This window comes from Camarhynchus parvulus, chromosome 5 (genome assembly GCF_901933205.1).
Source record: "Camarhynchus parvulus chromosome 5, STF_HiC, whole genome shotgun sequence".
NCBI classification, from domain to species: domain Eukaryota; kingdom Metazoa; phylum Chordata; class Aves; order Passeriformes; family Thraupidae; genus Camarhynchus; species Camarhynchus parvulus.
This window is the reverse complement of record NC_044575.1, coordinates 9,745,195-9,771,556: the sequence shown is the minus strand read 5'-3', so window position 1 is coordinate 9,771,556 and position 26,362 is coordinate 9,745,195. Positions and strand designations below refer to the sequence as shown.

General features: G+C 39.0%; 1 protein-coding gene across 1 annotated transcript; it reads left to right on the top strand.

Annotated features, from left to right (window-relative positions):
* The first annotated feature begins 206 nt into the window (after positions 1-206).
* On the top strand, positions 207-22,795 carry CTR9 (CTR9 homolog, Paf1/RNA polymerase II complex component). The gene is made up of 25 exons (XM_030949878.1): positions 207-335; positions 2,119-2,217; positions 2,948-3,187; positions 3,549-3,666; positions 4,249-4,338; positions 5,517-5,665; positions 7,989-8,096; positions 8,596-8,703; positions 8,826-9,062; positions 9,792-9,881; positions 9,985-10,113; positions 10,218-10,401; positions 10,992-11,080; positions 11,345-11,530; positions 11,711-11,798; positions 12,029-12,177; positions 14,191-14,307; positions 14,475-14,620; positions 16,039-16,110; positions 16,927-17,062; positions 17,509-17,655; positions 18,088-18,245; positions 18,560-18,656; positions 18,973-19,085; positions 19,949-22,795. The coding sequence occupies exons 1-25, from the start codon at positions 291-293 to the stop codon at positions 20,358-20,360; spliced, it is 3,507 nt and encodes a 1,168-aa protein (XP_030805738.1). The 5' UTR covers positions 207-290; the 3' UTR covers positions 20,361-22,795.
* The last annotated feature ends 3,567 nt before the right edge of the window (positions 22,796-26,362 follow it).

Here is a 26,362-nt window from a genome sequence, read left to right as displayed (position 1 = left end):
ACCTGCTCCACTTACCGCTGGGTGCGCGTACGCACAGACACCCAGCATTGCCTCCTGGGGATCCATAAGCGTAGATACACCAATTCCTAGGGGCAGGTGTGCGACAGGGGTCAGAAGGAGCAGGCACCACCCTCACACCGCCCTTGTACCGCCCTCGAACCGCCCCGGGGCCGGGCCCGGCCCGCTCCGCCCCGTTGCCGAGCACGTCCGGGTCGGGCGCTGCCGTGAGGGGAAGTGCGCGCGGCGGCCCCGGCCCGGCGAGTGGCGGCTCCGGCAGCGCTGTCGCCAAGATGTCGCGGGGCTCCATCGAGATCCCTCTCCGGGACACCGACGAGGCGAGTCGGGCGCGGGGAGGGAGGGCGATCCGTGCCGGGGCGCGGGCGGTCGCCGCTGCCGCCCGTGGTTGTGCCCCGGGCTCGGGGCGCGGGTGTCGCTCGCAGCCCCCGTGGCGGGGTCGCAGGTGCGTGTCCGGCCACGGTCGCGCCGCGCTGTGGTGTGTCAGGGTCTCTTGGTGTTCCTCAAGCAGCGCAAAGACACAGCCAGGGCAGAGGACTCATTCTGTAAAGTTGTTTCACCGTGGAGCTAAAAACTTAACTTTTTTTTTATTTAAGGTACGCTGTCACAAGCCAAGGTTAGAAAGGATCAGGAGAAGTGTGTGGAGGTTTGCAGCGCATAACAAAGTTTGACGTTAAATCATGCCATGGCAAATACCAAATTAATAGTGTAGTTAAATAAGGTGTTGCAACATAATGCTTGCAGGTTGAAGAATATTCTCTGTGAATATCTGTATCCCTACTCTTCTGTATACATACACATATCATACATATATGCATACATATATATATGTCCACAGAGACATACATGCACAAATATATATACAGAAACAAGTTTCTGTATGGCTGCCATTGAGGTTTTATGTCTCACAAAATTACTTTATTCTATGGAGTTTACGTGTTCAAGGGCATTTTCTTCTGTGACAGAAATGTCTGTCTGAGGTGTCAGCATGAATTGTGATCTTGGTGCTGCTGTTCAGGCTAGGACTACTTGGATCCCAAAATTCTGAATTAATCACTAGGGAATACAATAAGATACCCCTCTACTCACCCCTGCTCTCTTTTACTTCCATGTTTATTTGCTGTGTTGGTAATACCTATTTCTCATTCATAACTATTTTAGTTGATGGATGAAGGCCATTATCTGTCAGACAGGAGGCACTATGCAAGATAAAATAAAATGACCAAAAGTTAAGCAGAAATATTTTTGCCAGTATTCTAAAGTCTTGTACAGTCAAAACTAGAAGGTTTTATAAACTGGATTGCTCTAATTCAGCCTACAGAGGAGTCCCAGCATTGGTAGTCAGGGTACAACAACTGCAACTCTTTCTTGCTGTAAAATTGACTTGTAACGCAGATGACTAATTATTAAAGGCAGCATGGCTGAGTAAGGTGAACTAACAAGCAGTTAAATTGTGTTCCCAAATATCCCATCTGGGGATTACCTGTTCCTTTTTCCTCATTTTATAATATCAGAAGATTAGATCAACGTGGGAGACTAATACTCACAAAACAACGCCTGAATGATGAAGAGTTCTTGATGTCATTTGCTGGTCATATCTACAGTTGTGAATATTCAGAAATTTTGCTGCTTCAGTAGTGTCTTAATTTCCTAGGGCATAAAGATGATTTTACAAAATTTCAGGAATCTGAGTCTTGGGTATTGATTTTCTGACACCAGATGACTTGGAAGATTTTGTCTCTGAGCTAGATCTCTGTATTACCTGTAGGGAAAGTTTTAGAAAGTCAGCAGTGTGCAGTCAAGTTGGTTGTTAGCTGATTCTGAGCATGAAGTCCATAGTGAAAGAAGTTGAATTAGGATCTCTGCTTATTCTCCCTCACTTGTATCCCAAACATTGCTTTGTCTTTTCTCTAAAGAGAGGCCATCGCTTTTATCTTGTACAGAATGCATTATATTATCTCTCCTTCCTTTGTCCATAACTTCGTTTAAACACAAATAATTATTTATGTTTTGTGCTCTGACAGGTCCAGTTTCCTTTGAGCTCAGTGACAGACGATGTTTTTAATGCTTTGTGAAAAGATGATCTGTGTTGTTTGTTTCTAGGTTATTGAGCTTGACTTCGATCAGTTGCCCGAGGGTGATGAAGTTATAAGTATTCTGAAACAGGAGCACACCCAGCTGCACATATGGATTGCCCTAGCGGTCAGTATAGATACAAATTGTGTATTTAAGCATTGTATTTACATAATCAAATCATGATTTCCAGTTCCATACTCTATGACTGAGTTCCAAACAGGTGCTTTATGGGGTCTTTCTGTCTTTGATTCTAGGCCAGATATTTCTGACTGACATATGCATATTAGGATTTAAATTTAATCTCTTTTTCCTGAAACAATGCCTCTTGAGGGTTGCTTTCTATGGGGTTTTTTCCCTCAATCCATAGTTTTCCTTGTTTGTGCCTTTGATTATGTGCTTCATAAAAAAGGAGGGGGCAGTATCTACACTGTGGAAAGTATGGTTAAATGTCAAAGAGGAAGACCAGTGGATTCTTCACTTATAAATAGCTCAAAAAGTTGTGTTTTAAGGTGGTTAGGCACTGGCACAGGTTGCCCTTAGAAATTGTGGATACCCCATCCCTGGAAGTGTTCAAGGGTAGGTTGGATGGGCCTTTGAGCAACAGGAAAGTGTCCCTGCCCATGGCTGGGTGGTAGGAACAAGATTATCTTCAAGGTCCCTTCCATCCCAGGCCATTCAGTGATTCTAGGACAGAAAAATATTTGGCATTATCAGAAAACCTTTCTCTGATGATACCTACATTTATTTCTGCTTTATCCCTACATCCCAGAAAAAGTGTCCGCGATACCTAAAGCATCACCTTGGTGTGTTCTGTACTCACTGGGGTGGTGTTGTCTGTTCAAACTGTGTTTTGTAGCTGGAGTATTACAAGCAAGGCAAAACAGAAGACTTTGTGAAGCTGCTGGAAGCTGCCCGCATCGATGGCAACCTGGACTACAGAGACCACGAGAAGGACCAGATGACATGTCTGGACACCCTGGCAGCCTACTATGTACAGCAGGCTCGGAAGGAGAAGAACAAAGACAACAAGAAGGAGCTCATCACCCAAGCCACCCTGCTGTACACTATGGCTGACAAAATCATCATGTATGATCAGGTAAAACAGATACCTGGTCGCAAAAACATTTTTGTAAATTAGTGATTGTAAAGAAAACAAGTATCGGTTCACTAAAGGGAAGCTAGAAGCTGCTCAGGCTTTAAAGTCACACTTAAGCAAAACTTGTACCTGAAATGTGCGTGGTGCCACCAGGAATAATTCTGTCTAGCTTGGCACACCTGATAGAACTACTTCAGTCAACTTAAGAGTATGGGAAGGAAGGATTGGTATTCTCTTGCTTGATAAATGTAAGAGAAATAATTTAATTGTAAAAAGCATTATAGGGCAAATAATCTGTCACATAGTCCAAACTTCATATTTTACAAATATAAATGTATTGCAAATGCTTTCCCTTGTCTAGAATCACTTGTTGGGAAGAGCCTGCTTTTGCCTGCTTGAAGGTGATAAGATGGACCAAGCTGATGCCCAGTTCCACTTCGTGCTCAACCAGTCTCCAAATAATATTCCTGCCCTACTTGGTATGAGTTTATGGGTATTTCTAAAAACCTGGTCTTTGGTTGAGTTTTGGAATGGATTATGTGCTTAAGAGGGTGTATGTAGAGAGAATGTGATCAAGACACACATGGCAGAGACTAATTCAAATTTGGGAAGTACACATAGGTGGAGGAGCCAGGAAAAATGCAATGCTAACTGGCATCTTCTGAGACCCGTGGGCATACATCCAGTCCAGCTATTTATGCTTCCCTGGTGGTGGCAGTGAAGTTGGACACTCTGTTAAGGGTGAAGTTACCACTTGTGAGGGGTCAACCGACTGTACACTTGTAATTTAAGTTGTTTACTAGTCTCAGTATGTATCTTTCCTCTGGACCAATAAGGAATTAGGTTTCTGCAGAAAAATATGAAAATGTAAATTTAATGTGTTTTCATGTTTGCTTTTTTCATATACTTGACATCATCAAATCTAATAGAAGTTGTCATTGTCTGAATTTTCTGTTAGTTTTTAACTGTAACTTTTGAAAATGGGCACAGCACAAGTTAACCAAATAATACTTGAATTTCTGGTTTATAATCTTGGTTTTATTCCTGGTATGTCCTAACAGGTAAGGCATGCATTTCTTTCAACAAGAAGGATTATAGAGGAGCCCTTGCCTACTACAAGAAAGCACTGCGTACCAATCCAGGCTGCCCAGGTAAGACAGAAAGTCTTTGCTACTGGAGGTATTTGCTGTGCTTGCAAACTAACTCAAGTCTTCCTAATTGAAATTCAAAAGGCATTTTTGTGGTCTATATCTGTCAAAAGAACCCCAACTCTCATTATAGAGGGATTTAGGCATTCATTGTCTTGAAGTATTTCTTAATATTTAGAGAAGGAAGTTGTATTTAGGAAAATACTGTTCTTTTCTGGAGTATTACCTTTTAAAGAGGTATTAGAAAATGGGATTTTGCATGTAAGAGAAATTAAAGTTGCATGGAGAAGGAGGGAACTGTTCAAGACTTAGAGTGCATTCTGTGAGTTTTCCTGGTTTTGTATTATTTTCTTTATGCAAAAATTTGGGAAAGTGATTTTTAATGGCTGTAAAAGTGGTACATGGCATTTAGATACATTAATTCAAGATATTTACATTAGGATCATAAATAGTTGAAAGTCTCTTGAGAGATGTGATAGACTTTGCAATAACCTGTCTGAGAAAAGGTTTATTGCAAAGTTGAAGTGTGTTCTGTGGTCTGCTTTACCATAAGACTGATTGCTACAAAAGTCTTACTTTTCAAGAAACATCTTTCCTTTGCTCCCCTTTTTCTAACAGACATAGGTTTGAAACTGCTGTTTATAAATTCTCTGTACTCTTAGATCACAAGCAGTATGATGTGAATTTTCTCTATTAGTCCATCTGTACTTGGTCATGGAAGTTGGAGGATGACAAACAGCACATGAATAAGCTGATCATTTGAGGAGAAATGCCAGCTAACTTGTTTATTCATCTGTGTTTTCTGAAGACCTGCTAGTTTGGGGTGAACTTAACTTGCCTAAGAAATTTCCAGCCCTTCCATCTGGCAATTGTTTAATGCTTTTCTCTATTATTTTTTAATACATTCCCATAAAAGTAATTTTTTATTTGTTTGGCATTGGAGTCTGTGGGAGATAGATCAGTGTTCTGGGGTTTATCAAGAAATAAAGTCTTACTAATATTTTCAAGTTCATTTTGTGGCCAGCCAAGTATGGGCTGCTGCCTTGAAAAACAGCAAATTGTTAGATGGCTTTACAGGCCTTAAGGAACTATGAAAAACTCTGCTTTTGCTCCAGGTTGTGAAAAACAAAGGCACAAAGTTGAAACTTTGGGATTGTGAATGGTGTTATGTTGTTCTCTAGCCGAGGTTCGGTTGGGAATGGGTCACTGCTTTGTGAAGCTGAACAAGCTGGAAAAAGCTCGCCTGGCCTTCAGCAGGGCTCTGGAGCTCAATTCCAAGTGTGTCGGGGCCTTGGTTGGACTGGCTGTTCTGGAGCTCAATAATAAGGAGGTGGGTCTGACTTAGCAGGAATCCATGCTCAGTTCACTTTCTTTTAGCTAAAAAAAGCAAATATTTTATCCTTTCAAAGATAGTCCAGTTTTGAAATGGGTAGTAACTTCTGTGGTTGAATAATTTTAAGTCTGTGCTACTATTGAATGATATAGATATGTGCTTGTGATGTGAGCAGCACATTCTGAATAGCTTTCTTCTGTTGTTAAAAATCTTCCATTCTGTTATTTATAGAAGAGTTAGGTACAGAAAAACAGTGCTAGGTTAACTGTTTCATTTAAAATAATAAAACTCCATGGTGAGATATGTGAAGGAAAAAGACATATTCCCAGGAGGTTAGAACAAGTGTTTTAGAAGTTTTGGAGTTGAGAACAAATTTTCAAACAAGTTTCAGAGGTACATTCAGGCATGCATGGTGCATGGTAAACCAAAGAGTAGGCAAGAAGAAATTTTAACTGGGCTGATAAAAGTCCAATTAAGTGGTGATTCACCTTTCTAAGTATTGTAACACTAGAAAAATACATGCAAATATAGCTTAGTTGTGATCATAACTTCCTTAGCATGGATTAACCATCTCAGATATATTATCACTGGAGGATGAGACCCTTAAGTGTTTTTAAAAATATATATATTGTTACATAATTGTATGTGGCTAAAATTTAGTGTGCTGTTTTCTGTCATTCAATAGAACTATACTATTCTACAGACCTATACTACTTCTTTCTATAGAAAGATGTTTTATAGCACAAAATGTCTGAAAATTTCTTGGTTTACTACTTTGTAAAGGGAAAAAAACCCCTTGTTATTACTTCCATGAAGAAACTAAAAAAAAAGTGAGTATAAGAGGTTTTTTCATAAAACTACAGAAAGAAACAAAAATACTCTAAAGTCAAATTTTAATAAATTCCACAGATGAGAAATTGATCATATTTGGTATCTTTCCCTTTCTTTTCCTGAAGATCTTTTGACTGAAGTCAAGGGATGAGCCCACTCACCTGAAGATTCAAAAAGCTGTGATTAAAAGCTGATCCACTCAAAGATGTTTTGTGTTCTTTCTAAGAAATATATCACCTGTGCTTTACTTCAAACTGTTCTCTTAACTGTGTAGTAAAAGTTAGTGTAACACTGAAGAATTGACACAGGGAAGGGAGAACACTCTGGGGAAAAGAGCCTCTCTGAATGTCAAATTAATTGGTATCTTTTTTGTGCTTAGATATTTCTAATGTTTCTTCCTCCTAGAAGATGTTATGATTTCAGATCAGGGTTGATATCACACTGTGCTCTTATTGAGGTCTGTCTGATCTGTGTTTCTTAAATGAAAGCACTTAGAGCTTTGGGACCTCTACCCATCTACTGGATTGGGTTGAAGTTGGACATGAGACTCAAGGTGTTGGAGAACTTGGACAAATGCACAGTGTGATGATAAACCACATTAACCTTTGAGAATGAAGGCAGGAAAGATTCAATATCTCCTTTTCCAGGTGTATTGTTACGCTAGGTTTGGAAAGATTGCACCAGTTCAAACTGAAATTGATTTTTTAGCTGCCTTCATGTTATGTTTTAACCTCTTAAAACCTAATCTGTTCAATAAGACAGCTTTCTTCTCATCATAATTACAAAGTAAAGCACAGCTGTTAGATGATTCCTTGATAGCATTTTTGGTGTTTCTCTTCAGAAATAAGTACAGATTAAGCTGACATGCTTGTGATACAGATTTTGTGGTTGTCCTAAATAAAGAGCAATTATTTTATCAGTTGTGGATTTGAACTTGTAGGTAAATCACATTTTTACCGTGGGAAGCTTTCTTTAAGGTGTAAAGCTTCTTTAGAAAAGACTAAGTTGATGCAATGGTATTTCTATATAAACACCTCAAACTCGCACTGATTTTAAAACAAGATCTAAAATTGTTATTTAGAATTTGAACATGAAAATATCTTCATTCCACTGTTGAATGAATTGGGTAAAACATTGAAACCTAAACCAAGCAGGCATTGGGGACACTGAACAGTAGAAGGAGCAGAAGAAAAGCTGTCAGGCTGTGAGTGTGACATATCAAAGGACATCAACACTAAATCTTTTGGGTTTTGTTGCTTTTTTTTTCCTAGAAAGTCCTGCTGTGCTCTTTTCCATCCCTTTGCGGTAGCTTCATTTCCTATTTTCCATCTGTATGCTGCAGAAAGAAAAGCTGGTAGCTGAATTTACTTTTTTTTGTGAGCTCAGTATGGTGTTGTAAGAAATCCTGAGCAGCCTTGACTGAAAAATGGTTTTGAAGATGGTAATAAGATACTGAGGTGCTGCTGATACCTGTCAATGTTTCATTTAGGCTGATTCCATCAAGAATGGTGTTCAACTCCTCTCTAGGGCTTATACAATTGATCCCAGCAATCCAATGGTGTTGAATCACTTGGCTAATCACTTCTTTTTCAAGAAGGTAAGAGATCGCTGAAATTTTACAGTTAAATGCTTGGTAATCTCTGAACAGTAAGAATTTTGGTATTAGATTCAAACACATTTCATCAGGTGCCTAATATCTGTTAATCTAGATGAAGAAGTGTGAGGTTTTTGGCCTGAATTTTGTATAAACCTTTCTCAAGAAAACCAAGAAAGGTACACTTACCTAAATCAAAATCAACTTTGTGTCCTGAAGAGGTTTTGGGTTTTCGATGTTTGGGATTGGTTTTTTTGGTTGGTTGAGGTTTTTGTTGGTTTGTTTTTTCCACCTCCTCACTCTTCCATGCTTTAAAACATGAAATAGAGAAAAGATTAGTAACAGCTAAAACTGAATCTGTTGTTATTTAGTCAGTGCTGTGACTAAAGCTTTGTCATATTTTCCAGCTATCCATGTTTAAATCATAAAATCACTTGACCATAAATAAAGTGAAGACTTCCAATTTTCATTTAACTTCCTTTTTTTTTTTTTTTTTTGTCAGGACTATGGTAAAGTACAACACTTAGCTCTTCATGCTTTCCATAACACAGAGGTGGAAGCGATGCAGGCAGAGAGCTGTTACCAGCTGGCAAGGTCTTTTCATGTACAGGTAGGACAGTTTTTAAAAGTCCCCTTTGAGCTCACATTTTTAAAAAGTCTCTGTTATAAAAGTTCATGCAAAGGCTGCCTCTAAAAACACTGACTGTTCTTCATTTAATTCCTTTTAATTAGGAAGATTATGATCAAGCTTTCCAGTATTATTACCAGGCCACTCAGTTTGCCTCATCTTCTTTTGTACTTCCGTTTTTTGGATTGGGTCAAATGTATATTTATCGAGGGGACAAAGAGAATGCTTCACAATGCTTTGAAAAAGTCTTGAAAGCCTACCCTAACAATTATGAAACTATGAAAATCCTTGGATCTCTTTATGCAGCTTCAGAAGACCAGGAGAAACGGGATATTGCAAAGGTGAGTTTTCCTTCCACCAGCATCGTGTTCATTTGCAAGAGTAGAACTTGGAAATCAGACTTGAAATCAGTTTGTTCCTTAAGTTGAATAAAACAGGGTTAGGTGGCTGTAGGTAGGGAATATTTCATATGGGTTGTCATGAGGGGTTTTCCTGTCTGTGAAGAGTCACAACTTCTGGGCAGAACTGAGACTCCCCTGGGCTCTGGGTAAAGCATGTCCAGGAATTTAGAGACGCTCCAGCCTCATGTCTCTGTTTGGTACATGAAAAGGGTAGAATTCTTTCCATATATATGAAATTGTGTGAAGATGGGAAGTTAGCTCATGATTTCCTGAAGAGAGCAAATCAGCTGGTGATTTCCAGAAAGCACTGGTCTTGTCTGGGCTTATTTGGAAAGACAGTGATGCTTTTTTTTTAAATGAAGGGTATTTTAAATCTAATTTTGGGTAGATAAAGGCAAGAAATGTTAGGCATTTCTCTAGCTTTTCATGTTGGTGTAATAGCCCTTGTTTCTCTTAAGACTTGAAGCAGGTGTTCTGTTCTACAGAAGAATATAATAATGAAGGAAGAAAACTAATGCAGATTTATTACAGATGTTTAGGATGTTTGCTTCTGCAGTATGGTATATCTTTCTGATGTTAAAGTTAATGCCTTCATTCTTTCTTTTATTTCTATTTTTTTTAAACAGGCTGTGTGTCTTTGAAATGGCATAATTATCTTCTGTTTTTCAGGGGCATTTAAAGAAAGTCACAGAACAATATCCTGATGATGTAGAGGCTTGGATTGAGCTAGCCCAAATTCTAGAACAGACTGATATACAGGTATTATTAATACTCACTTGGTGAATTGTGCGTGTGCTTTTCATAAGAGCATCTAGAGCTTATTCTCTTTTTTCTTTCATCCACTTTCTGTTTCTTTCCAAAGGGTGCTCTGTCAGCCTATGGCACAGCCACACGCATTCTGCAGGAGAAAGTACAGGCTGATGTCCCTCCAGAGATCCTGAATAACGTGGGTGCCCTGCACTTCAGGCTGGGAAACCTGGGAGAAGCAAAGGTATGCAGTTACTCACAGTTTGAATGGTGTTTCTTGGTCACACAGAAGTTTTTGGTTGAGGACATTCTGCAGTGCTTCATTGCTCTTTTTTTTCTGTACTTCAGAAATACTTCCTGGCATCGCTGGATCGTGCGAAAGCAGAGGCTGAGCATGATGAGCATTACTACAATGCCATCTCTGTGACAACATCCTACAACCTTGCCAGGCTCTACGAGGCCATGTGTGAATTTCATGAAGCTGAAAAGCTCTATAAAAACATTCTGAGAGAACATCCAAATTACGTTGATTGTAAGAAACATTTGGTATTTCAGTTCTACAGTCATCCTTATAATGCCAGAAATCATCTGGTTGACAGTGTCTTATGCTGTCCTTCTGTCTGTCTTCCCTTGTTTTCACAGTAGCATTGGGGCTGAGTAGCCTGTGCTATTTGGCACAAGCTGCAGCACTCATCATGCCCCAGCCTCATCTGTAGCCTTTTCCCTGCTTGTTTTCCATTGTCACCTGCAGATACCCTTCCCAAAGCTTGTGGAGATGGGAGAGCTATTTAAAGTGGAAGGAGGAGAATTATGTAACTGATGGATCCTTATTTCTTTGCAGTTTTTCAGCTGTCTTTAACTTATGAAGCCAATTTAACACATTCACAATACTTTAACTATTCAAAACCTGCAGTTTCTCTCTGGCCATCATGGGTGCAAATTCCTCTTCACATCATATTTCTTCTTGTGAATAGAATATGAAAGGTGTCTTAGTGTTTGCTGTCCTTAGCTGGTCAAGAGAAAGATTGCTTTTGAAATTGATGCATGGACAATATTTTCTTTGTATAAGATGACTTTAACCTGTTCCCTGATTTTTATTTCATTTTCTATCTTTATTTCCAGGCTACTTGCGCTTGGGAGCTATGGCTAGGGATAAAGGGAATTTTTATGAGGCTTCTGATTGGTTTAAAGAAGCACTTCAAATCAATCAGGTTTGTTACCCTATAAGTGTTTAACATTAAAACACTCTAAATAATAAGTTAACTTAAAATTTAATTTTCCTCTTTTTGTGTTTTTAATTTGTTTAAACTATGGGAAGAAGAGAGAGCTGCCAGGTCTGCTCTCTGTGTTTTGTTTGGGGTTCTTTTGAATATGGAACTATGTTTAAGACGAGTAACACTTTATACTTGAAAAAGAGCCCTTGTAAAGGAAAAGACTTTTCTTTTCTTTGTAACTTAGAGTGAATTTTTATTTAGGACCATCCAGATGCCTGGTCTCTGATTGGCAATCTTCACTTGGCTAAACAAGAGTGGGGTCCAGGACAGAAGAAATTTGAAAGAATATTGAAGCAGCCCTCCACACAAAATGATACTTATTCCATGCTGGCTCTTGGCAACGTCTGGTTACAGACTCTCCATCAACCCACAAGAGACAGAGAAAAGGTAATGGGCAACTTTCTGCCCTGTGTGTGGGTTTGTGTCTTTATTTTTTGTATGTTGTTAGCTATTCAGAGCCTCTTCTTGATGTCTGTTTGGCATCTTCTAGTTCATAAAACCTCTGGGTAGATCTTTTAATACCCCACTTTAGAAGTGAGTGATGAATTGGGGCATTTCTTTCTGCAGGAGAAACGTCACCAGGACCGTGCATTAGCCATCTACAAGCAAGTCCTCAGAAATGACCCAAAGAATTTGTATGCTGCTAATGGCATAGGTGAATATCAGACTCTAGTTTTGCTTCAGAGGTGATAATATTCTTAAGTTTTTTGCTTTAATAGAGAATTGTTTTTTCAGGGCCTGAGCACTGTAGAGTGGAGTCCAGAAAGTGGCAGCCATGTCAGTTTTTGAATGGGCACTTTATTGAGGCATATTGAATTTTCTGTGCTAGGGGTGCACAGTGCATGAAGCTGGAAGCTCACACTGTCCATATTCCTCTCCCCTCAGGAGCTGTCTTGGCACACAAGGGATATTTCCGTGAAGCTCGTGATGTTTTTGCCCAAGTGAGAGAGGCCACAGCAGATATCAGCGATGTGTGGCTGAATTTGGCACACATCTACGTGGAGCAGAAGCAGTACATCAGTGCTGTGCAGATGGTAACATCTCCACATTGAACTACCTTCTGTTTTGGCTCACATGATTTCTAGATGTCTCTCTGCTGTCAGGGCAGCTGGGAAAGTTTCTGAGCAGTGTTTTAACAAGTTCTAGGCCTATTTCTAACAAGCTGTTGGCTGTCCAGTCTAGATTTAGTAACAGACTGCCAAATGTGGGTAGGGGGTAACAAAGCACTTACCATATTTTATACTTTTTTTGGTAGCAGGGTTAGAATTTTGGTTGTGGAATAAATTATTAGCCAGAGCAGTTTCAGTCAGTGTAGTTACTGTGTGTGGTTTACATGCAGATGTTTCCAAAGTAAGTGAATACAATTTGCTGCTGGGATTTTCTTTTAAATAGCAACAATTCCCATTTTTGTTCTTGTAAATGACCGCATGAATACTTTAAGAGTTATCTTAAAAGCTGACTGGGCTGTAATTTCAGTCACCACGGTTAAAATCACAAAATAATTCATGTTGGAAGAAATCTGTTGAGGTCAGCTAGTTTAACCTGACCTGCCCAAGCAAGTAAATGTTCAAGTGTCAACCTGTTCTGAGTAAATTGACTCAACTAGTTGATGAAAAGCATACAAATAAGCTTAAAAGCACAGCATATGTTGAACAGGACAGAAACTAAGAACAAACTTGTGTCATTTAAGATGCGTGCTTATTGAGGCTCAAAGGCACTTCATTCAGAGCTATTCTGAAGCTTTTTGTGATGCTTAATAAAGAAGTGTTTACTGGGCCTTTCTTACATGCTCAGGAGCACAGTAGTCACTGTCCTGCAGTGAGCTATTGTTAGCAAGCTTTGGCAACACAGTCACATTCACTCTGTTGTGCTTGAATGGGGTCTGTTGTTTTTTTAGCACTTTGACTATTTTTATTGACAAAAAAACCTAATGAAAAATCTCATTTTAGCAATTGCTTAAGCCGTGAATTACAGTGGGGAAGTGGGTATCACTTTCATCTATTGATTTGGGAGAAAAAAATATTTTACTCATTTGCTAATTTATTTAAGAAAAGGTGTTATTAGGAATGTGTTTGTTTACTGAAGTGTTTCATTGTTCCCTGTGTTTTGCCATGCAGTCACAGTGTGAAATACATTATATTGGACTCAAAGGGAGACAAATTGAAATTGCTAGCCCAGCTTACTGCAGCCACAATAATTATCCTACTGTGTTCTCTACCCTAAAGCATACAGATCTGAGGTAGGCTTGAGCTAAACACAAAATCTGGGATGCTGAAGGTGCTCACAACACAGTGAGATCCAAGAGTAACAACCTCAGGTGTTACAGTTCAGGACAATTTTTCTGTACTTGAGATGCAAATAAAACTTACTTTGTATTCCTTCCTGTTTTGGTGGCTTAGAGAGGGTGAAGGGTTCCTTAAGGAAAGAGTATGTCAAACAGAAGGTGGTTTTTACTGAAAATTATAAAATTTGCTGTCTTTTAAGCCTTTAATTCTAGACCCACAGAAGTTATAGTAACAAGTCATCTTTTACACTTTAGAGAAACTGATATCCCTTGTCATGGGTAAGTTCCTCAGCTGGATGGAAGCTGAGATATCTAGAAAGTCTGATTTTTTTTTAACTAATTACATCAGATATATAGAATTAGTATATTAGATATATTTAAATTTGTAAAATATCTGATATGAATAAAGAAAATCGATTGTTTATTCCTCCCACATACTGTGGAGAATATTTGAATGATCTCAAAATGAGTCATATTGGTTGGACTTTGTTGCAGTAAATGCTACTTTAAAAAGTATTCTTTTGTACTTAAAGCCTACAGAGCCTTCTGGGCTGCAGCCAGTTTCTGGAAAAAAGGTATGGAATAGGAGAATGTTCTGATCACTGAAAGGGAGGCGCCCATGCAGCATAACACACTTCTTCAAAAAACAAAAGGCATATTAGCAGTAATGCCTCTTAAGAATAGAAATATTTATTAGAGTTAGCTAACCAAAACAACAAACCACCACTAATCAATCTAACTTTGATTTTTTTTTTTATTTCAGTATGAAAACTGCCTCAGAAAGTTCTATAAGCACCAAAACACTGAAGTGTTGTTATATTTGGCCCGGGCACTGTTCAAATGTGGCAAATTACAGGAATGCAAACAAACTTTGTTAAAGGTATGGATCTAGAACATCATGGATCACAGAATAAAATTACTGTTAGTTGATGTGTGTTTGTGTTTCTTTAAATTTGGTGGTCTGGGGTTGAAATTATGGTGTTTATTCTCTTTATGACATTTCTGTATCACGTTGTAGCTTATCTTTAAAACGTGTTTTTTTTCCAGGCCAGGCATGTGGCTCCAAGTGATACAGTCCTCATGTTTAATGTGGCTTTAGTGCTGCAAAGACTTGCTACCTCTGTCCTGAAAGATGAAAAAAGCAATCTGAAGGAAGTCCTTAATGCTGTGAAGGAGCTGGAGCTCGCCCACAGGTTAAAATAGTTTGTTTCTAATCCTTATAATCCACGTTGTTGTCCCCTCACAGTGTACCTGCAGTATTGAGCACAAATCTGGTTAGAAGAGCAATCATCTTCTACAAGGCACTGTGTAATTCTAGAGTTTCTAATAGGAAAACAAAGTATTGGGCCTGACAAAACTGTGTGTTCAGATTTTGTTCCAGAATCAGTTTTGTTTGACCAGTTGCCAATATGTGTTTCTCAAAGAGTTTTGTTATTGCTGTGACCAAGATGCTCTATTTCCCAGAAATGCATAGTTGAAAAGATGTTGATAATTATTCTACAACTTGAATACTATTTTATGACTTCTTTCAAAGCAAACTATAAGGCTTAAAAGCAAATCTGTTTATCTTACATAAGCATAATTAATGACTAGCAGTCCCTAAAGACTAATTTCACCCTTCTTTTGGTAAGTAAAGCCCAAGTACTGTCACAGTTTAAGAACAGAAACAGTTTCTTAAGTGCATTTGAGATATTTTAGTTCTGTTTAAAAAACAATAATAGAAGATTTTGTGCAGACACCAGTGTGATTAATCTGATCCAGTTGTTACCATCCTTGAACAGAGCTTTCAACCATTTATCCTGCTCCTAGGCATAGCTGGTGCATGATTTGTGCATTCCTAGCTCTGCTGTTATGTTGAGGATAGACATTCTAACTCAAGTTCTAACTTGAATTTGATGAGAATCTTGTTATTTATTGTCTTGAAGAAGTTGCATGAATTTATTTTTGCCTATTAACTAAAATTTTTGGAAAATACTCTCCATAGTGTAGACCTCAAGCAAGGAATTATTATGTTCATATACCCAAGAATTTGCGTCTAGCACAAAACTACTTCATTTGGAATGTGTCTGGGGGTATATGGGAAGAAACTGTGGCAATCTTGAAAATTAGAAGTAATTTTGTTTTAAATTTGAGAAACTTTTCAAAGCACTGATCATTGTATCTTACTTGGAAGTTTGTTGTATTCCCAAGGGCCTGTCCACTAGGTCAAGGAGGCTGTTCTGAAAGGATTTTTGAAAAACAAGTTTCCCTTCCTTCTCTTATGCTGAATTCAGGCATGTAATCTTTGACAGATAAATCAGTCTTTTGGGGTCAGCAATGTTCTTACTGGTGGGAGCCAGCAAATGAAATCTCAGAACTCTCTTTAGAATTTTTCCTCTCCGGAGTGGTTTTCGAATGCTTTAGATTTGGAGTACTCTGAATGCACATTTTAACTGTTAAAAGGTGCCATTTTAAAAGGTGTTAGCACAGAGGAAATTGGTGTGACTTCCTCATCTGTTGAGTTCTACAGGTTTGTAATTCGGGAGTAAATGCTTTGTTTTAAGGCAAAATTGCAGTAAATATGTAAGTAATGCTATCTTTGCTTACTTTGGTTTCTTGTGATTTCCTCCAGGTACTTCAGTTACTTGAGTAAAGTAGGTGATAAGATGAGATTTGACTTGGCACTTGCTGCTACAGAAGCCAGGTAAAAAAAACAAAAACAACCCACAAAGAAATCCTTCATTCAGATTTTAAGGGGAATATTTTTGTCCTGTTTTTGGGGTTTTGTCTAAGTATTAAAACTAGATTCCAAAATTTCAACTGTCGTTTTGTTAGAACAATAGAAATACAAGTGCAGGTCTCTCCCTACTACTGTTTCATTCTTTTCCTGTGTTTCACTTCTGCACATTCTTGTAAGATTTCCACAGCCCCATACAAAGACCATGTGTTGGCCATCCTGCACTGTACATCTGAATGGGTATCATTGAAGCACTTTGTGGAGAGAAGAAAATTTCAATATTGAAAGAAATGTCATTTTAGTATCAGCTAAAAGGGGGTTGAAAGCACCTTGCTTTAATGCTTTGTGTGACTTGGACCCTTTATGCAACCTTAACTCTCACATTACTGGGTTTTTTAAGCTTGAATTTTGCCCTACCTTTCTGAAAGGATTTGTTAGGTTGTTGTGATTAAATACAAGTTCTTATTAAGTATACTTTTGAAGCTCTCCAAATTGGTTGGCATGATTCCTTTTATGTTCATGTGTGGGTTTTCTGTATATGAATTGGCTACATTTGAAGTGTGAATCAATATGTTCTGAAATGATCCATTGGAAGATAAATTAGCTTACTAAAAATGCTTTCATTTTCTCAAAAATCTGCACTGCTCTTCTCTGTGCTATTTCTAGTAGTTTTTTTTTTAGTTCATTGGGGATATGAATGAAGTGTTGTGATGCAGGCACTTTATAAAAGCATTTCTTTTTGTGTCTGCCACCTTGCCTTACCTGAGAACCTTGATTTTGCAGGCAGTGCTCTGACTTACTGAGCCAGGCCCAGTATCATGTGGCTCGGGCACGCAAGCAGGATGAGGAGGAGAGGGAGCTGCGTGCCAAGCAGGAGCAGGAGAAGGAGCTGCTTCGCCAGAAACTGCTTAAAGAACAGGTTTCATTCCACTAAATTCTGTATATTGCATTTTATAAGTGTGCACACTGACAATATGTGTGGTCCTGCTGCTCTGCCGTGGTACCTAGGAGCTGTTTTTCTTAGTCATAGTAAGTGCCAGCTGAAAATATTGCAGCTAACAGGTGATGCTCTTGCTTCCCCATAGCCTCAGAAATATTTAGTTGTATAATGAAATAAAATAGATGTGCCAGAAGTTCTACCATAAGACTTTTACCTATTCTACCATGGGCTTTTTTGTAGAAAACTTTTTGTAAAAAAACTTTTTCTTTTTTTTTTTTTGCCATGTTCATCTTCTGCTGTGACACAGAGCATCAAAAAGCAATTTTCCAGTCTCCTGACAGCAAATAATTTCTGTGCCTGCTGTTAAATCACCGTGGGGTGCAAATACAATGTTAATGGTTGGCTTCCTTTCCTTGGTGTTTCAGGAAGAGAAGCGCCTGAGAGAAAAAGAAGAGCAGAAGAAGCTTCTGGAGCAAAGAGCTCAATATGTGGAGAAGACCAAGAATATTCTGATGTTCACTGGTGAAGTAGAAGGATCAAAGGAGAAAAAACGTGGTGGCGGTGGAGGCAGGGTAGAACAAAATGTTTTAATCTCTTTTTTTGTTTTTTATTTCATTTAAACCTCCTTAATTTTTCCCTTCTGATATATAGTCTCTTGCAGGAACACAGGTTTTTAGTTTCCAACTCCTAGGTTCTACTGAGTAAAATTGCACAGGTTTAATACTAAAATGTCAAATTGGAAGCTAATACTTAAAAGTTCTGAGCATGGTGGCATCACTAAAATGTGTTCAATTGTTAAAATAACAGAAGATTATCTTATATGCCAATTCTGAATCAGTTTCTAAATTATACCTCTCTGGTGCCAACTTTGCCATAGTCTCTAGAAGGTCTGTGTTTTCATTTCTCCCAGAACATGTTCAGCTAAATTTCCATTTTGAAGTGTTTCCTGGTAGCTTTGTAACTGGGATGTGAATAATAGGTTGTGTTGCCTGTGTTTCTTACAGCGTTCCAAAAAAGGAACAGGGGAGTTTGATGAGTTTGTCAATGATGACAGTGATGAAGATCTGCCCATCTCTAGAAAGAAAAAGAAGAGGAAGGGCAGTGGCAGTGAACAGGATGGGGAAGAAGAGGAGGGTGAGAGAAAGAAGAAGAAGAGGAGGAGGTAGCTGATACTTTAATTAATTAATTTTTAATTAATGTCAATTTAATACTAGACTTCCCTGAGCAGTAGTAGGGCTTTTAAGTAAATTCTCTGCAGTCTTTTGTAACAGTTTAAAAACAAACTCTTACCAAGAGATCACATGGTTATTTTTTACTAACACGTTACACTTTATAAGACTTAAGCAACCACTCTGCAAAAGAACTACGAGTAGCACTTGATGAGGTGGACATTTCTTGAGACTGGTATTTTTGTATTTTTTAAGGGTTTTTTGCAATATTATGCTTTATGCCCTATAAAATATGTTTCTGTTCAAGACCCCAGAAGGCAGAAGAGGGGAGTGATGATGAAGAACATGAAAATGGCCCACGGCCTAAGAAGCGACGTCCACCCAAAGCAGAGAAGAAGAAGGCTGTAAGTTAAACCCTGAATAACTGCATCACTCTCTAAATATGCATTTGGAGTTCAGCATTACCCTGGTCAAGAGAGATTTATTAGTGTTGAAAATTACAGCAAAACCTCCTGAAGCAAACTGGTCTTAGAGCTTATTTTTATCCTCCTGTGTTGCTATTGCTGCTTCAAGGATGAAAAGGATATTTCCAAAGCCATCTAGAATTAAGTGATAGTAAATGGAAATTTTTTTAAAAGCTTGTCTGGTTTTCTGAACGTTTTTCTACATTTGGGCCCTGTGCCACATGAACAAGCAACTCTTTGTTTTCCCCCTGTACAGCCCAAACCAGAGCGTCTGCCTCCTTCAATGAAAGGAAAGATCAAATCAAAAGCCATCATTTCATCAAGTGATGATTCTTCTGATGAGGACAAACTGAAAATTGCTGATGATGGGTAAGAACCTTAATTAACTTTGTATGAACTTAGAGTAACAATGCATGCCTTCAAGAGAAAATGCAGTGTTAATGAGATAACATGAAGATAATGAGAAGTTTTTCATTGTACTTGCAGCATCCCTTCCCAGTTCAAATTAATTCCACTCATTTTTCTAAAACTAGTGTGAAAAATGCATGTATTTTATGATTGGCTTTTCGCAAATATTAAAATGAATGTTATATGTGTTGTGTTAGAAAGTAATGCTGTATTAATTCTCTTAAGTAGTGTGTTAAATATAGTTTTAGGTAATAAAAAATGTTAAAATAGAAGCTATGCTATGTAGGATACTTTTTTTTTAAAGAAAGGACTTGCAGTGAGATAGCAGCCACAGGACACCTAAATCTTTCAGAGAAAAAGAATTTATTGCCCTCTTATCAGAAGAAACAAACTTCTTCCCACCTCAAAGGCGCTGTTAGGATTCAGAGGGAGAAGCTGACGATGACCAGACAGAATCCTGTATTTGAATGGAATTTATGCATCATGTATGAAGTGTATGAATATGCAACAGGCTATTGTTTTTAAGGGTTAATCCTTTGGTCCTTTTTCAGGCTCGTCCTGCCCAGAAAAAGGTACCCGGACTTCCATAACTCTTTGTCTCTATTGTCTCGTATTGTCCTAATTCGATTTGTCCAAATTATTATTACTCTAATTGTATTACTATTTTTATAACCATTTTATTACTATTAAGCTTTTAAAATTTTAAAAATAAACGATTGGCATTTTTTACAACTAGCATTACCCAAATCCTGGTGTCTTGCTTTATGTATCAGCTAAAGGGAGCACCTTTTAATACCATTTTTTCCCTCTGCTTTTCCCCACAGGCACGCTAGAAATAGCAACAGCGATTCTGAGGAGGGGGAGCAGCAGCACAGCAAACGCATTGTTTCCGACAGCGATTCGGATAACCGGAACAAGTCGGGCAGCGAGGCAGGCAGTCCCCGCAGGTCCAGCGCCCGCGCCTCCGAGGAGGAGTCTGACAGTGACCGGTCCCCGAGGAAGAGGCGGCGCTCGGAGTCGGAGCAGTCGGACAATGAGTCCGTGCAGTCGGGGAGGAGCCGCGGCTCCGGCGGCTCCGAGAACGAATCGCGGCCGGCTTCGCGCAGCGCCGAGTCCGACAGGGACTCCGAGAGGGGCTCTGACCACGAGGGGTCTGCCAGAGCTTCTGGGAACGAGTCTGAGCCAGAGGCATCCAATGATGAGGGCTCTGAAGGGGGCTCGGATGACAGCGATTAGAGCTGAATTACAGACCCTATTTTTAAAAAGTTCATGTAAATACATCTCAGTTACAGGGAAGATAGAATTTTTATATTTCAAAACTGTGATTTAAAGAACCTTAATGTTTTAGTAAACTGTTGTGAGACCTTCTTGTGATTCTTTCTATTAGTTACTAATGGATGTTTCTCTAAGTTGGCTTATGGTGTATTTTTAAATTTAAACCACTGTAGGTGCACAGAATCTCTGTCCTGTAGTCAGCACACCGAGGATGGAATGCATGTAAAAACTGTGGAACATAAAATCTCCTTAGGTGGTTCAGTGTGGCTGAAACTTTGTTCTGTGATTAAAGATGCATAGATGGATCTTAAAATCCTACCAGATGCAACAAAGAGCTATGGATATTTATCTTTTTCCTCACTTGGAGTAAAGGTCAGTAGGGAAGTTTTTCTTACTTTCTATTAAAGAATAAATGTGCCACAATGCAGCTCTTTTATGTTTTCAAGGGTTTGTTCTTTTGCTTCTGTTTTTGTGTTAAATCAGTTGAAAATGTGCAGATCTTAGAGAAATTTTATAAACTAGTGATGCAGATTTAGATGAAGTATTTAAATTGGCTGGTAAAGACATTTGGGAGAACTCTGTATTACTTGAGAATAGTAAAGCTGCAAGTGTCACAATAAAATGTTCTTGCTTATTTGCTTGGAGTGATTTATTTTACTCCTTAGAAGGTATAAGCAGAATACCTGAAAAAGTTTGAATTTGAAATCTCTTTGGAGGAAGTGGTCCTCCCTGTATTGTAAGTACATGGCTTTGGAACTAAGTCCTTTCATATAATGTGTTCAGGAATAACAATGAAAAATTGCTGTGCTGTAGACTAAATTGGATTTCTCTCTGTGGTTCTGAAAAGGAAATGTTTTCCTTTTTTTCATTGGTCATCAATTCCTATGTCAAGCGTTTGCTAAGAGAAGATTTTGTAGGTCTGGATAGTGTATTGCTACCAGTTCTCATAGACCGTATGGCCTAAATATGTTGCCTTGTTTTTAGGAGCCTGGATTGTCACTACTGATAGTTCACTTGAAGCACTAAGTGAAAGTGAAGTTTCCCATGCTGCTATTTCTGGTTTGTTGTGAGCATGAGCTGTTCTCATTGTGGATGGGTTTGTTCATGTGTTTGTGGGCTGTTGGTAACCATAGCAGACAGCAGAATGCAGAACACTCAAGAAGTCTCTCCTTGTGGCTCAGTTTGTTATCAGTTTCTATCTGTGTTCTTACCTAAAACTTAGCATCAGAGTAGAAGAACAACCCTCATGTTTGCTGGGTCAGAGCAAAGCTGAATCATGACCCAGAGCCACAGGGAAGCAGTGGATAGCTGAGCTGGGCATGCTTGGTGTCACATGGCTTCATTTATGAGGCTGTGGAAAGTGTGAGGAAATTGGTGCAGCTAAGGAAAGCTGATACATGCAACGTGAAACAAGCAGAGCACAGACAGCGTGGCAGGTGTGAGAGTAGCCAGCTCTTAACAATAGGAAGGAAAACGATGTACAGCACTTACTGTGGGGTCTTAGAAACTTTTCTCTGCCTCAAATACACCTCTGCTGTCATAGCTTTATCATGTTACTAATTCTGTCTTCCTTGTGAAAAGTCTGCAGATTTTGTTTGATGCTGTATGTACACAAAATACATCTTCTGTTGGCTAAAGATAGCTCTAGATGAAGAAGTGCTGTGTGGGTCTTCAGACCTAACATCCAGCTGGAGAGAAATTATTTCTGGAACTGTAAAATAACAGGGATTTTCAGACATCTCTTTTGAGAAGTATTTTTTGGCTCTCCACAGTAAGGAGTTGTGTAAGGAGAGGTTATGACTTAATACAGCTTGAACTGTTTGATGTCCAAGACACCAATCAACAGGGACAGAAAGGGGACAAGGGATGCATTTGCTTTGCTATTCCTCTGCTTTTATGTAGCAAAAGAGGAATCAAAAACCAGAAGTAATTTTCTTTTTTCTTCCCTTTGAGGAGGAAAGTTAATGGGAGGATTAAGATTATGTAAAAAGTCATGTGTTGCTGTAGTTGGAGAGAAAGCTGTGTTTTAGCTTAATTCATATTTTCTAATGCTTGTTTTTTGAAAGTGCTGTGGTGGAATAACATTGCCGTAATTCTCTCTTGGCAGCATTCCTTGCCTTCTGAAGTAGGTTGTTGGCTTGCAGCTATTAAATTCCTTTATTTTTAGCAGTAATCTATTCCTGGATGAAATACAGCAAGTTAGAAGTGTAACACTGCCTGGCTAGCAAGTGCTTTATTCCTAGTTTGTGTTTTGCATCCATTCAATCCGCAGTTCCATGGCTGCAGGAAGTGTTTCCTGCTGAGCTCTGTTGCTGCATTTTGTGTGAGCAGCACATAATCTCCAGAATACAAGAGGAAAGGAGCGTGTAGAATTTGCTCTCACTCCTGAAATTTGTAGATTTGGCCTTTCACAGAATGTTTCAAGTGTAACTTGACCAAAAAAAAAAAAAGAAAAGTTGCTGGGTTGGGTATTTTCATTTTGGCGGGGGTTTGGAGGAGGGGCAGAAGAGGAGAGTTGGTTGGGGTGTGTGTTTGTAAATTCTTGGGTTTTTTAATCCACTTACTCAATTTTCTCTTTCAGAAGCTTTTCCAGGTCAGTACTTGGTGGGAAGGAGTAGCTGTCACTGCTGAATGACAAGGCATCTGTGTGTAAATCGATCATTCTCTTTGCAAATGTCCACTTCTGCTCATTTAACTCAGAAAACCACAGTACTCTGTCCACACAGAAAAAAGGACTATATCTGGGAATGTGCTGCCAAGGAAGGGTTTGGACAAGGCAAGACCTATGGTAGGAGTACAACAGCTAAAATTATATCAGTTCTTTATATAAGGAAATGCCACTTCCTGGGAATAAGTTGCTTTCCACATTAAATATTTCACTGCTTACAGCAGTGTTTGTTGCAGCAAAGCTTTAAACTTACATTACTGTTGACATCTTCTTTTAAGACTTGCAGGCTTTCTGGAACAAGTCTGTTCCCTACTTTTTTCCTCCTTCCTTTGTTCTGCAGTTTTTTAGACTCCCTTGTTAAATATTGGTCAATATTTATTACAGTCAATAAATCTGGAGCTTAGAAACTACCTGGAAAAGTTCCTATAGCTGGAGCAGCAGTCAGCAGAGACAAATTCAGTATTAATGTGAGTAACAAAACAAGTTGGCAAAATGGATGTGAAAAAAGGTGTGTAACTGAATGCTCATTATTCTCATAGCTATAAGTACTTACTCCTAATAATAGTATTTTGTTATTTATCTAAACACTAATTGCTCTGCAGAAGAGGATTTGAATTGGAGAATATAAGGGACTACCAGGTATGGGAACACCTAGGAGAGAAATTCAAAGTCAGTATACTGAAAATGAGTACTATTTCCATCCTGTTTGTGTCTTCTGGTCCACATCTGCTCAAGCTTCATACTTTTATACTAGAAATACTTGGAACTTCAGGATTTTTTGGTCTTGGCTGCACTATAGAAGGTACAGTTCATGTGTAGTCAGGCAGCTTCTAATGTCTTTTTACCTGTGGTTCATAACTATTTGAGAGATGAAGAATGCTCATCATAGCTGTGTTGTTCTTTAAGTGCCTCTGGGTTGTTTTCTTCCTCTTTTTAATTCTTCCTTTGCCCTGAGGCAAAAACTTCTTTCACTGCAGCTTCCAGGTCTTGGGGCTGGTGAAGTATTTGGGGCTGGCAAACTTGATTGAGTTTACCTGCATTTGAAACGATAAATGCTAGACAATCCCTATTGCTGCTTCTAAATATGTGTCATCCTTATTTTATGCATGTCCCTTTATCTCCCTGTTTGGAGATGCCCCCAACATTGTTGTGGTGTTGCCTGAGCTCCAGCAGTGCTGTTTGGCTCAACAGCATACAAGAATTTCATATCTTCCCACCCAGCCTTTGCTGATTAAAATACAAATGCCCACTTTTAGCTGAAGAAAACAGGGGGGTTTAGCACCTGAGAGTGAGTTTGTGGCAGTGACTTCTGGGGTGTTTTCTTTTGCCTTGGAAGGCTCCAAGCAATGCTCTGGCTCTTTAAATGTTTTTGAACCCTTCAGAGTTCTTAGCACTTGAATCTCCTCTCTTGCCTCTCTCCTATGCAAATCCCACATGCTAATTGCAACAGCTAAAGCATTCTTGGACACACTGAGGAATACCTAAAACATTCTTGGACATTTTGAGAAGCACTGTGGGCCCACTCTGGTTCTTAGACCTCCTGTCAAAGGTGCAGTTGAGTTGGTTGCACAATCTATCTTCAGTGACAGATAGGTCTCAGCCAGAATGTTCCAGACTGTATCTGCTAATTCAGAAGTGACTTTCTGATTTAGGGCACACAGGCAATAGTAGAGAGCTTGTCTTTTCTGGCTGCTCATTCTATAGGACAGAGGGGGTTGTAATTTGAGAAGAATCTCATGTAGTGCTATAGTCCCTCTGTCTGGTTCCACAACTGTATTAGAGAAAACTGGTTTTGGAGTCTTCTCACCTTTGCACCTGAAGGTTCTGGCTGTACAGACTTTGCTGAACCACAGACTCCTTTAAGCAGAGCTAATACTGATAAATACTGATAAATACTAATAAATACCAGTCTTGCTCTAAGTTGGTGACAGTAAACTGCTAATTCTGAAGATACCTCAGAGAAGATGAAACATTTCTTCATCCATCTTTACTCTTTAAAGACAGATAACTGCTGTGTTCCAGCTTTCAACAGAGTTTGAACTGCTGTAAACTGTCTGTATCTGTTATGCTGTGCTAAATTATTCCAGTGTGTGTTCCATTCTCATGGGAATCTGTCTAACCAAAAGGTAACATTCTTTTTTCTTTTGGGAAGCTGTCCCAGACCAGCTGGAGAGGAAGAATTATTGTCAGCAGCTATTTACTATCACTGAAAAGGGAAGAGGAATTGGGTCTCATTTGGGTTTGCAGAATAAAGCACATTCATGCACAAATTTGAGGTGGTGATTTTAGTCAAAGTGTTCATACTGACAATTCCATATTCATGCAGCTGTTTTGTTGTATGGTCATTGCATCAGGGGAACTGGCATGGACTGCAGGAGATTGAACCCATAACTCTTGGAGTTTTCCTCATTTCCTTCTGCAGTCTGGACTGCTCAAGGTTTGTCCAGGCAGTAGCCAAGATATGGCTATGAGGTAATTAGGGTTGCTATATAAACAGAATGGCATTACTGGAAGGGGCAAGGAAGGAAAGAAAATCAATGATGTGTCAGATCAGTGCTTAGATGGATATTATTTATAGTCTTGATCCTTAATTACTTGGGTCTCTGTATTTCTGTTTTGGATCTTCTGTGTTGGTTTTTTTGCTCTGCACTCACTTGTCTGTAATTAATGTCCCAAGAGACACTTGCCTTGCCATGAGTGTTTCAATTTCTGTTGCCTTTAAACAGTGCAGGGAAAGGATGTTTTATTCAGTGCATGTGCACGAACTATTGATCTATCCAACTGTAAAACAAGAGAGTGGAAGCTGTAACAGTAAAATCAAGTGAAGTATACATTAAAAATAGGAAAAATGTAACATAAAAGACACAAGGATCTAAAGGGATTTGTCCAGTCCAGACTGTGCTGTGATCCCAGAAGAACCCAAGATTCACCTCAGTTGGCTGCAGTGCAAGCTCTCCATAAGGGAGAGGTTGGTGGTATCCATAATATTTGCATAGAAATGATTCTCAGTTAAAAAGAATTGCAAGTTTTAAATTGTTCTCCGTCCTGGCCTAAATTTCCCCAAAACAGCAGCAGTTCCCTTCAGCTGTACTTTTGCAGAATGTCCTGTTGCTGTATCCCAGCTGAAGTGATGTTGTATTTCTTAGGCCTTTCATACATTTTTGTCTTTGATGTTGCTTTTGAGAAATGTGTAAGAAAACATGGTGGGCAGGGGCGTGGGTGGAGATGTGGGATCCAGATTGTACATCAAGACCACATTTCATGTAGCACTGACATGAAGCTGCTTTGGGGCAAG